Here is a 13,214-nt window from a genome sequence, read left to right on the forward strand (position 1 = left end):
TCAGCTAAAAGTTTAAACTTACGGTTGAAGTTCAATAAACGGTTTTATACCTAATACACATGTTCTATAGCTGTGATTCTGTAGAGTTTTGGTTGCTGTTTAAATATTATCTGAATCCTGATACAGGTACTGATACTGAACAGAATAGTTGAGCATGAGTTCTGAAACTTCACCAGCAAACTGTATCGGATGGGCAGCCAGAGATCCATCCGGAGTTCTTTCACCTATTGAGTTTAATCGAAGGTATGCTGAAATTATTGCATTCTTGTACTCCTTGTTTCATTAGAACAGCATTGCTACTTCACTGTTGTTCCTTCATTGATGGTTCATTCGCGAGTTTATGACTGTCCTCATTTTACTTCTATGGTCCGTAAGTTGAGACACAATGTTGATAATCTCTCAGCATTGAAGTCAGATATGATAAAATGGGATGTAAACAAATACATCTGAGAAGTGAGAACTGTAACATAAAGGCTTCTGCTCGTTTTTGCATAATTAGAATACTCCTTTCCAACAGTCGAATGTTGCTGATTTTCTGCTATTCTCTGCCACTGTATTTGATTTCTCCTATATGAGAGGAATACTTTAATAATTACTTATTATTTTGGGTTGCCTGAAACTTAATCGCTCGTTGAATCCAGGATTGTTGCGAATGATGACGTTTCCATTAAGATTACACAGTGGAGTATGCTATGCTGATGTAGCCTGGACAAGGAACTTGCATAATGACGCCAAGTACCCTGTTGTACCCGGGTATGTAAGCCATTTTTAAATAATACGGAGTAATAATTTTAGACTTTGCATTTTTTTCCCCTTAATTACTTATTTCTGTATATCTTGGTTGGTGTGAAGTCATGAGATTGTAGGAACAGTAAAAGATGTCGGGCCAAATGTTCATCGCTTCAAAGTCGGAGACCATGTTGGAGTTGGGACTTATGTGAATTCATGCAGAGATTGTGAATATTGCAATGATGGGATGGAGATAAATTGTGTTAAAGGGTCAGTTTATACATTCAATGGAGTCGACACAGATGGTACAGTCACGAAAGGAGGTTACTCTACCTCCATCGTTGTTCATGAAAGGTCGGCTTTTCTTAAAATAATGTTCCTATCAAAGTCATCTTATATTTACTGAATTTCAACTCGGAACATTTAATTTTGGGAATTGTATTCTCAGGTACTGTTACAAGATTCCTGACAACCTTCCCTCACATTTAGCGGCACCCTTATTATGTGCTGGAATTACTGTTTATACGCCCATGATGCGCCATAACATGAACCAGCCTGGTAAAAGTCTTGGGGTGATTGGCCTTGGTGGCCTTGGGCATATGGCTGTAATGTTCGGTAAGGCCTTCGGGCTTAAAGTCACGGTCTTTAGCACAAGCATGTCAAAAAAAGATGAAGCCTTGAGTATACTAGGTGCTGACAATTTTGTTCTTTCATCTGATGAGCAGCAAATGAAGGTAAATATTTCCCTGTTCCTGTACTTGTGGTTTCTGACAGTTCTCGGTAATGGTTGAATGTTTGGTGCAGGCTCTAGCTAACTCACTGGACTTCATAGTAGACACTGCATCAGGAGATCACCCAATTGAGCCATACATGTGGCTTTTGAAGACGTTTGGCGCTTATGCTCTGGTCGGCTTCCCTTCAGAAATAAAATTCAGTCCTGCCAGCATTTCATTAGGTACGTCTGCTAAATCAACTGATGTGATAAAAACACTTGGGGTCTATGTTTCTCGGATTTGGGTACAAGTAATAACATCACGACGTGTTCAAACTAAGTTTCCGAACTATTCATTCCAATTAGTAGAGTTACTGATACGGATTTTGTCACATATATGATTTTGTAGGCATGAAAATGTTCTCGGGCAGCATAACTGGTGGTACCAAAACTACTCAAGAAATGTTGGAATTTTGCGCTGCTAATAAAATATATCCTAAGGTGGAAATTATTCCTATTCAGTATGCAAATGAAGCAATTGAAAGGCTCTTAAACAGGGATGTCAAATACCGGTTTGTCATCGACATTGAGAACTCTCTTAATTGATATTCTCATTGGAAAAAAAAAACGCCATTATATTACATTTCGTGTTTATTTTTGTTTGTATTGGTGTTTATAGTCGACCCGAGTACACATAAGACAGTCTCAAAACCGCCTATGATTGTTTTCAGTTTCAAATTGCAAGAACTTTTGTTCTGAAAGGTTTCATGTCGTGCTCAATGATGGGATAATAAAATGGTGCTGTATCACTTTGTTTTACTGTTTTTCTTTCTACCAACTTCCTACTGTATATTCCTTGATTTCACCTTCATGCTCGCTCATACAAGTTGAAATATACATTTGATGTTGTAAATAAACGTCTAGAATATAACCCATATTAACCAGGACGATTGCAGTTGAAGATATTTCTATAACAGAATAGCTGAACGAAAACACCTTAATTATACTCGGAAAATTATTGATCATAGAGGGAAGCTTCATTCTGATCAGAATGGAGTCGAAGAAATTCTTTCCTGGAATAAGTGTTTAGATGGGTAGTGATAACCGAAAGGCCTCAAAGTCTGGTGTATGAATTAAAGAGGCCTCAAATTCTTCAGTATGCGAAATTCCTGGCTGGCTGATATGCAGAAATGTTGTGTAAGTACTGCTCTTTATTTGATATGGGAAGAGAACAATAGAAGACTGTTCTGCGACTCTATATGTACGAGAATTTTGTATACTGACAGTGATCGGACACCAAAACTAGTGATATTCTAATCGCTTCACTTTTGACGAAAATCCAGTGAAGAAGTTTCTGAAGATTATTATAAATCCAAATTAGTCAAGAGTGTGTACATGTCAGCACTTACCTAGGCAAGGGTGAATTTTTTACCATCCTATTAATTAACATTTCACTTTTTGAATCGGTCTTCAAACTCAATTATAAATATAGATTAGCAATTAATAAGCAATGCACTGTAAAACAATTTTAAAAAATCAGGTTGGCTTACTTTCTTCTGATCACAAATTATACTGATTTTGTTATGTTAATTAATTTAATGTTCTGTTTTTGATAATTTGATAGATTGGAATCTAACTGTACTATGTGAAGAAATCGGGTTTTATTGTTCATTAGAAATTTTATATTTAATCATCTTATGTTAAAGAATGTAAAACAATGAGGGTCATGTTAGATTTGGATTCATTTCTCAGTTTGTTCCATTATCATGATGGAGATTTACGCGTAATAAACCCGAGTAATACATAGAGGATTTGGGTTTTGCTTGATCTCTAAATGCTACCTGAAACCTGATATAGGTACTGACACTGAACAGACTAGTTGAGCATGAGTTCCGAAACTTCATCACCTGCAAACTGTATCGGATGGGCAGCCAGAGATCCATCCGGAGTTCTTTCACCTATTGAGTTTAGTCGAAGGTATGGTTATATAAATGTGCATTCTTCTAATACAGTCCTTGTTTTCATTAGAACACCAATGTGAGGAGTAAGGAGTACCATGTGAGGATAGTAATGTGAAATCTTCAGCTCGTTTTTGCATTAGAATACCTGTCTCCAATAGACCACGCTCTAATTTCATCGAATACAGTTGAATGCTGTTAAATTTCCATTGTTTTCTGCCACTTTATTTGATTTCTTTGGCTCGTTCTTGCATTAAATACCAGTCTGCAATGTTGTTAATTTTCCATTGTTTTCTGCCACTGTATTTGATTTCTTCGGCTCGTTTTAGAGTACCTGTCTCCAATGTTGTTAATCTTCGGCTGGGTTTTGCATTAGAATACCTGTCTCCGTTAGACTACTCTTTAATTTTATTGAATACAGTTGAATGTTGTTAATTTTCCGCTGTTCACTGCACTGTATTTGATTTCTTTTCCATAAGAAGAGTGCTTAAAGAATTTTGCCTGTATTTAGTTTGCATTAAACTTAATCACTAGTCGATTCCAGGGTCGTTGCAAATGATGATGTTTCCATTAAGATTACGCACTGTGGAGTATGCTACGCTGATGTAGCCTGGACGAGGAATGTAAATACAGACTCCAAGTACCCTGTTGTGCCAGGGTATGTTTCTATGTCATTTCGGAGTACTCATTTAAGTGGCCTTGCTGTTAGTCTTTTCATCGTATTTCTTTTCCAAAAATCCAAATTACTAATTTCTGTATATGTTGGCCGGTGTGTAGTCATGAGATTGTCGGAACAGTAAAACAGGTCGGGACAAATGTTCACTGCTTCAAGGTAGGTGATCTTGTAGGAGTTGGAACTTTTGTGAATTCATGTCGAGATTGTGAATATTGCGATGAGGGAATGGAGGTCGGGTGTGTGAAAGGGGCAGTTTATACATTCAATGGAGTGGACGCAGATGGTACAGTCACGAAAGGAGGTTACTCTTCCTCCATTGTTGTTCATGAAAGGTCAGTATTTTATTTGAATGATTTCGGGTTGGATTGCTTCTACTCGGAACCAATAATTCTTGGGAACTGAATTATCAGGTACTGTTACAAGATCCCTGACGGCCTTCCCTCGCATTTAGCAGCACCCTTACTATGTGCTGGAATTACTGTTTATTCTCCGATGATGCGCCATAACATGAACCAGCCTGGTAAAAGTCTCGGAGTGATTGGCCTTGGTGGCCTTGGGCATATGGCTGTATTGTTCGGTAAGGCCTTTGGGCTAAAAGTCACGGTCTTTAGCACAAGCATGTCGAAAAAAGACGAAGCCTTGAACGTACTAGGTGCTGACAATTTTGTTCTTTCATCTGATGAACAACAAATGAAGGTAAATATAGATTACTCCGAATTGGCAGTTGCTTCACGTACGCGTTCTGACAGTTGTCGTTAATGGTTGAATGCTTGTTGCAGGCTTTAGTGAATTCACTGGACTTCATAGTAGACACTGCATCAGGAGATCACCCAGTTGAGCCATACCTGTGGCTTTTGAAGACGTTTGGCGCTTATGCTCTGGTCGGTGGCTTTCCTTCAGAAGTGACATTCAGCACCGGCAGCCTGTTATTTGGTATGTCTTCTACTACAACTGATGGGGTCAGACTCGGATAATTAAAGTGTCCGTACCCATCACCCATGTTTAAATGTCCGACTGTTGATTCCAATTTGTGGAATTGTTGATAAGGATTCTGAACTGAGCTGAACTGATACTACAATTTGTTATAGGTATGAAAACGTTCTCCGGCAGCTTAACTGGTGGTACCAAAACTGCTCAAGAAATGTTGGAATTTTGCGCTGTTAATAAAATATATCCCAAGGTTGAAGTAATTCCTATTCAGTATGTGAATGAAGCAATTGAAAGGCTCTTAAAGAAGGATGTCAAATACCGGTTTGTGATCGACATTGAGAATTCTCTTAAATGACATCCTCGCGAGAACAGAAAACAAAATCCATAATACGGAGCACCTCGCAAAACAATATAACATCATAACCAAAGAATGTACCTTATGTTTGTATTTACATCGCTTTTTAAGTAGTAGGTCTTGCTTAAGACATTCTTGTGAACCGTCATTCTTGAATTACGTACCTGGTTGTACGTCCACTTATATTTGGTCAAATGTAGTGAATTGAACTGAACTGAGACAATAGGCAACCGGTAATAAATAGTTTGACATGAGCAAACTTACTACTAGTTTGTCAATCAAATTGAAAAATGGACGTAAATTTTTTCCAATTCAATTAAAATATGGCTTGAAATAGATTCTTTATTGAGCGAACTATAATACTCATATACAAATAATTGAGACAGAGAGAGTAATTTTTATGCTTTGGATACTTTCAATCACACTTCCTTTGATTGTCAGATTGAGTGAGATAACACAGTCCTTCAAAATGAAATTGGGCCGTTTAGGTTACGTAGCCCAAAACTAAATGATTAATATAAAAGCCCATAAGTCTAATTACGGATTTTAATCATGAAATTAGGGTTTAAGACTTCTTAATTAACACCACTATTTAAAACAATATAACATCATAATAACCAAAGAATGTACCTTATGTTTGTATTTACATCGCTTTTTAAGTAGTAGGTCTGGCTTAAAACCGTCTTGTTAACCAAAGAATGTACCTTATGTTTGTCATGAACATTTCTTCTCAAAGGTCTCATGTTGTGCTCAATAAAGACTCATATACAAGTCACAGTATACATTGATGTAAGTCTAGGACATGCATTAAAACTTTTTTTTTTTTTTTTGGTGAGAACATTCAAACTTGTACGTCAACTTATATTTGGTCAAATGTAGTGAATTGAACTGAACTGAGGCGCAGTAGGCAACAGGTAATAAATAGTTTGACATGAGCAAACTTACTACTAGTTTCTCAACCAAATTGAAAAATGGACGTAAAATTTTTCCAATTCAATTAAAATATGGCTTGAATAGATTCTTTATTGAGCGAAATATAATACTCATATACAAATAATTGAGACGGAGAAAGGAATCACTTCCTTTGATTGTCAGATTGAGTGAGATAACACAGTCCTTCAAAATGAAATTGGGCCGTTTAGGTTACGTAGCCCAAAACTAAATGATTAATACAAAAGCCCATAAGCCTAATTACGGATTTTAATCATGATTAGGGTTTAAGACTTCTTAATTAACACCACTATTTATAACTCCACGCCTCTATTTCTCCTCTCTCATAATTTTCTCCCCATCCCCTCTCTTGATCTGTCTTCTTCACTTTTTTATACTCTTATACCAAAATGTTCATACAAGCTCTAGCCTCTTGTTATCATTTGCGCACATTTTAGAAAAACCCGTTTCATTATATTGGTTTTATTATTTATTTGTTTTCTAAATATTTGAAAAAAAAAGAGCAATGATGAGAACGAAGATTGTCATGCACCACTCTGATGTTTATCAATATGCTGATATATTCTCTTATACCCATTTTTTTCTGAGCTCTCTTTTATTTACAGTATTCCTCAAAAACTTTTTATTACGTTTCACTATAAATTTTTTATAAGGTCGTCTTACAAAAGTTATAGGAAACCAGATAATGGCGATTCAATAACTTTTAGGAATTAGGATCGAACCATGACTCGGACCGTATTAAGTTTTTGTTATGGTGGTTTTATTTTCGTTTTCGATGTTTTCATTTCTGTTTTGATTTTATTTGATTGCAGTTGAAGTTTGCATACTTTATGCATGCAACATACTCTAAATCGTATGCTAACCTGTCATTCTGTCAAACATATTACGTTGTCGTATTCATCTCCGTATCAACTTTAAACGAGTCACCATTACTCGAATTCTAACATGACCCAATTACATAAACTAGTTGTTTGTCTCAACCTTAATCTAACCTGCTTTATTTTCTTACTCCATAACCCAACTCGAACTATTTAACCCATTTATTTTTAAGTTAGTCATTTTTAATCTAATTAACCCGTTTAACCTAATAAACTATTAAAATAAACTAAGATATATACCCATATTGTCCTAAAAATTTTCAGACGAACCTTATGATTTTGATAATAAAATTAGTCCCAAGAATTAATATAGACTCGAACTAATTCAACTCTAATACAATCAATAGATAGAATGAAAGACTAACCTTAGTTAATATCTTACAAACGCACATAATACAATGACAAGAAAATAAATGATTGAAACACTAGCCATATTGTCCCAAAAGTGGTTGTTAAGTGTTTTGAAATGGTCGGATAAAGTATCTAAGGTGCTGTTTGGCCTAGTTTATGTGAAATAACTTTTACTTTTTAGAATGAGTTTTTTCATAAACTACTTTTTGAAAAAGTTGTAGTTGTTTGACCTAACTTTTGTAAAAGTAGTTTCTTAATAAATTGATGTGTTTGGCCTTTTTTTTTTTTTTTTTTTTTTTTTTTTTTTTTTTTTTTTTTTTTTAGTTTCCATAATCCTAAGAGTTTTTGGGAGAGTAGAAGCAGAAGCATCAATTTGGTGCTTCTGTTTCTAGTAGCTTTTTATTAACTTCTGACTTTTCAAAAGTAGTTTTTTATCTCCCTAAATTATAGTGTTTGGCCCAACTTCTACTTTTACAATTAGAAAAGCACTTAGAAAGCTTGGCCAAACACCCCCTAAGAAGCTTGATGAAAAGAAATGGCCGCCCATCAAAAAGTTAGTCGATATATGATTTACAAATGTAATTTATTTTCGCAGTACGATTTTTACTCATTACAGTTCTTTTTACGCAGTTTTTTCCATTTGTGTACCCCTAACTAAAAAAGCTCTAAACCTAATTCTCCCAATTCACCATATAACTTTTCAAATTAATCAAAAAAAATTCAATTATAAACAATAATTTAAATGTTAAAACATTGATTTGATTGTTTAATTGACAATTATGATCAAATTAGTCATATACACCTACACAGAACATACCAATACAAATAAAAACTCAAATTCATGGTCATTATGGAGTTTCATTCCTTATCAATCAAAACTCGTGTTTTAGGCGTCCATATTGCAGTTTCATTCCTCAAATTCACCATCATCAACATACCTACATAAATAGTTATGACCATCTTATAGTTCTGTGTTTACAACTAAGTCAATTAATCAAAGCTCGCTACATGTTCGACGAAATGCCTCATAGAATATCTCATGCTTGAAGTGCTTGAAGAGTCATTCATGTGAGTACAACTGGAGTTGGGCAAGCGGGCGACTGATCGGCGGCCTGTGGTGGCTGGCCGGAGTTCGGGTGAATGGTAGGTAAGGGTTGTCTTATTATGAGGTTGAGTGGGAGAGGAAAGGAGAGGCGAGGAGAGAAGGGTAAAGATATTGTTATTCGAAAGATGCAGAAACAGAAGGAGAATAGAAATACCAGTCGCAGACGAAAAATACAAGCGATGAGAAATAAACCCGAATGCAGTGCCGCGGTATAAACCACTGCCTTGAAAACTATTTCTCCGGTACGACCGTGGTGGCGATCGGCTAGTGCTTAGGTAGTTCCCCAAGGTTAACACTACAGTCCCCACGCATTTCCGCCCACTCGGAATCGTGAGACTTGGAACGAAGAAAATATCGCACCAGAATTTTATGAGAGAGAGAGAGAAGACGAGAGAAGAGAGATGAGTTTCGTGTATGTCAAATGTGAAATAGTCACGCATATATATAGCAGAGCAGACGGTTTTAGGAGCCAAAAACTGCTCCTCCAAAAACGTCAGTCAACGAGAGAAAGGGGGAGAGAATAACTCACCCACTAACAGCACTGACTTATTCCACTAACAGCCCATTAGACCGTTTCAACAAAACAGAAGCCCACTTGGATGCGGCCCAAAAAGATAGGCACAGCCCGCCGCAGGCGATTGCCAAATCCCAAATCCCAAATCCCGAATCACGAATCCGGATCCGGGCCGGGCCGGGCACGCGCGCGCGTGTGCGAGCTGAATTAAGCACCTCGCAAAGCTTCCACAAAAGCCTCCCATGACCCACTAGTGATATGGTAAGGAGGGTGGGTATATATAAACCCATAAAACTTCCTTTTCCTCACCAATGTGGGACAATTGGAAACACTCCAAAGGCAATAAAAGCCCCTATATTTCCAACAATCCCCCACTAGGGGCGCCAGAGACAGAGAAAGAAATTCCTGGGTAAAGGAAGGATTGGATACTTAGGTATCAATATCTTTCGATTTGAATTGACACTTTAGTGAAATGAGGAAACAACTTACTCACAGCGAGAGAATATCTTGCGATTTGAATTCCTAGCCGAGCTTCGGTCGATACCCCCACAACACATATCATACCTTTGATTACGATCGTTCGCGAAAGTGCAACGCGCTCTTTTAGAGTAATGCGTTTAACTTGGTATTGCGACATGTTCACATGACTTCTCATAGTCTTGTGATCATCACACACCGCATAGGTGGCTCAAGTGCTTCTCAACAAAGACTTCTCACGTGAGTCATTAAGGACCTAAGTCCAACCCGGTGTATGATCCATCAAGTGCGTCTCAAAAGCACCACCATTAAGGCTATGAATCATACAACGCCATAGGAATAGAAGCTTTAGACTTAGTCAAGTCTCACTCTTGACCTAAGGACTTAAGCCCCATTCCCCTCGACGTATCAACGACTAGTCTCCTAGCGACCCTTTAGTAAAGGGATCGGCGAGATTGTTTTCGGACTTCACATAGTCCAAAGCAATCACTCCATTATCTTGGAGTTTATGATTGCAGCGTGCCTTATTCGAATGTGTCTCTTTTTGAATTATAGACACTATTCTTTGCAACACCAATAGCGACTGCGAGTCACGGTGTAGAGACCGGTGTTAGCCGTCCGCCCCACACCGGTATATCGCCTAAAAGGTTTCTCAACCATTCAGCCTCTTGTCCCGCCAACTCAAGAGCTATGAACTCAGATTCCATGGTAGAGCGTGCGATACAAGTCTGTTTAGAGGACTTCCACGATATAGCACCTCCACCCATGGTAAAGACATAACCACTAGTAGAACAGATCTCATCGTTACTCGCAACCGGTTCGCATCACAATATCCCTCTAACACAAGCAGAAATTTACTATAATGCAAACATAAGTCAACTGTTCCTTTTAGGTATTTTAGTAAACGACGAAGAGCATTCCAGTGTTCATTACTAGGGTTATGTGTATAACGACTCGATCTACTAATCGCATAAGCAATATCCGGTCGAGTACGAGTTCATTAAAAACATCACACTACCTAGGATTTTAGCATACTCTTCTTGGGAAACACTCTTGCCCAAGTTTTTACACAAGTGTACACTAGGATCATAGGGTGTTCTAGCAGGCACATCATCAAAGCAGTTAAACTTTTTCAACACCTTTTCAACATAATGAGATTGACTTAGACAGATTCCATTGGGGTTTCGGATGACCTTAACTCCTAGGATAACATCAGCTTCTCCTAAGTCCTTCATCTCAAAATGTGATGACAAAAATTCTTTGGTTCTAATTATCACCTCTAAATTATTACCAAGTATTAACATGTCATCAACATAAAGGCATATAAGCACACAATCAGATTCTATTACTTTTGAATAAACGCATGAATCAGAATTGTTAACCACATAGCCATTACTTATCAAAGTGTTGTTAAATTTCTCATACCACTGTTTAGGTGCTTGTTTCAGTCCATAGAGTGACTTGTTCAGTTTACACACTTTACTCTCTTGACCCTCAATCACGAAACCTTCAGGTTGAGACATATAGATCTCTTCCCTTAGTTCACCATTCAAAAAGGCAGTTTTAACATCCATCTGATGTATAACAAGGTTATGAATAGCAGCTAAGGCGACAAGAGTCCTAATAGTCGAAATTTTGGTCACAGGAGAGTAAGTATCAAAGTAATCAATACCCTTATTTTGTGTAAAGCCTCTAACTACAAGTCTAGCTTTGAACCTCTCTATTGTACCGTCAGGTCTCATTTTCTTTTTAAAGATCCATTTACTTGTAATGGGTTTACTACCTTTAGGTAAATCAGTCAACTCCCAAGTCTGATTTGACACAATAGAGTCAAGTTCACTTTTAATAGCATCTCTCCAAAAATTAGCATCAATGGATTTCATTGCCTCACTATAGGTTTTTGGGTCATCTTCTATTAAAAAAGCTGAAACAAACTCATCACTAGCACAAACAGTGTATCCTAGTTCAGACAACATAGTTGTATCATAATCATCACCAAAGTTCTTTGGGCATCTAGGTCTTTTACTTCTTCTAGGTTCAACAGAAACATCACTAGAAGTGCTAGCACTAGCATGTGAAGACATATCAGAAGATGCAACAGGTAAACTAGGAGATGGTACAACAGTTTTATGAAAAGGAAAAACATGCTCAAAGAATTCGGCATCTCTAGCCTCAGATATAGAACGGTCATTCAAAGACATAAATCTATAAGCAGAGCTATTTTGAGCATAACCTATAAACACACAATCATAGGTCTTAGGTCCAACGGTAGGTCTCCTAAAATCAGGTAAGCCCACTTTAGCCAAACACCCCCACACTCTAAGGTAACTTAGGTTAGGAGGATAGCCCTTCCAAATCTCATAGGGGGTCTTGTCAATTTTCTTATGAGGTACACGGTTAAGAATGTGACAAGCAGAAAGTATTGCTTCCCCCCACATATCGTCAGATAGGCCAGAACTTAAAAGCATAGCATTCATCATTTCTTTTAAGGTTCTATTTTTACGTTCAGCTACACCATTGGATTGGGGTAAATAAGGTGGACTAGTCTCATGTATTAAACCGTTTAAAGACAAAAGTCGGCCTAGATAACTGGATTTATACTCACCACCTCTATCGATCTTACCCTTTTAATTTTTTCGTCAAGTTGGTTCTCAACTTCATTCTTAAAGTTTATAAAAGAGTGTTCAACTTCATCTTTAGTCTTAAGCAAATAGACACGGGTGTATCTAGAACAGTCATCTATAAACGTAACATAATAATTCTTGCCACCTCTACTTGCAACATTTTTGAAGTCGGCTAGGTCGGTGTGAATTAACTCAAGAAGACTCGTGTTCCTAGTAGTCACGGGTTTACTAGGCTTCTTTGTAAACTTAGCCTCAACACAGCCTAGCACATTTAGAGAATTCTTGACTCGTCAAACTCGGAATTAAACTCATAGTTCTAAGTTTTTTAATATAATCCACATTCACATGACCTAACCTACCATGCCAAATATCAATAGACTCAGCGATATAAGCAGAAGAAGATGCAATATTATTAATAGCAGAATCAGAGTTCAATACAAAAAGACCCCCGTAAAGATAACCCTTGCCCACAAATTCTCCATTACGCGACATTACCACCTTGTCAGCCTCAAAAACAAGTTTCAAACCAGCTTTGTTTAGCAAGGCACCAGACACAAGGTTTCGACGCAATGAGGGTACAAATAAAACATTACTGAGAGCAAGTGTTTTCCCCGAGGTGAGTTTGAGAAAGATCTTGCCTTTGCCTGTAATCTTTGCAGATGAAGAATTACCCATGTAGACGCATTCCCCATCAAAGAACTTCCTCGAACTCAAGCAAATAAACCCCTATCAAGCACAGAGGTGTCTCGAAGCTCCAAAGATCAAGACCCATTCAGCAGAACATTACCCACCAGATTCGCTTCCACAACCACAAATTTTGCAATAACATCATCGATCCACAAAGAACATTGGCCTCAGCAGATTTCTTCTCGAACATTGGTAGGCTTTGTGACCAGCTTTTCCGCACACATAGCAGACAATAGGACCCTTAGCACTTTTCAATCTTAGGAACCG

At 37.5% G+C, this 13,214-nt stretch overlaps 1 protein-coding gene, 1 non-coding gene and 1 pseudogene across 3 annotated transcripts; all 3 read left to right on the forward strand.

The window, feature by feature from the left end:
* Positions 1 to 65: 65 nt before the first annotated feature.
* Positions 66 to 2,261, forward strand: LOC141596335 (putative cinnamyl alcohol dehydrogenase 1; annotated as a pseudogene).
* On the forward strand, positions 1,925 to 5,574 carry LOC141596333 (putative cinnamyl alcohol dehydrogenase 1). 2 transcript variants are annotated; one of them, XM_074416454.1, is made up of 7 exons: positions 1,925 to 2,013; positions 3,299 to 3,418; positions 3,944 to 4,057; positions 4,177 to 4,407; positions 4,486 to 4,771; positions 4,855 to 5,008; positions 5,164 to 5,574. In XM_074416454.1, the coding sequence occupies exons 2-7, from the start codon at positions 3,327 to 3,329 to the stop codon at positions 5,358 to 5,360; spliced, it is 1,074 nt and encodes a 357-aa protein (XP_074272555.1). In that variant the 5' UTR covers positions 1,925 to 2,013; positions 3,299 to 3,326; the 3' UTR covers positions 5,361 to 5,574. The 2 variants fall into 2 exon arrangements, with proteins under 2 accessions (XP_074272555.1, XP_074272556.1); XM_074416455.1 differs by lacking the exon at positions 1,925 to 2,013 and adding an exon at positions 2,553 to 2,638.
* A 1,237-nt stretch (positions 5,575 to 6,811) lies between these two features.
* LOC141598050 (small nucleolar RNA Z221/R21b) lies at positions 6,812 to 6,902 on the forward strand. The gene has a single exon (XR_012523253.1). It is a non-coding gene; the product is annotated as a small nucleolar RNA Z221/R21b (small nucleolar RNA).
* The last annotated feature ends 6,312 nt before the right edge of the window (positions 6,903 to 13,214 follow it).

The sequence above is a fragment of the Silene latifolia genome, chromosome 8, assembly GCF_048544455.1.
Source record: "Silene latifolia isolate original U9 population chromosome 8, ASM4854445v1, whole genome shotgun sequence".
NCBI lineage: Eukaryota > Viridiplantae > Streptophyta > Magnoliopsida > Caryophyllales > Caryophyllaceae > Silene > Silene latifolia.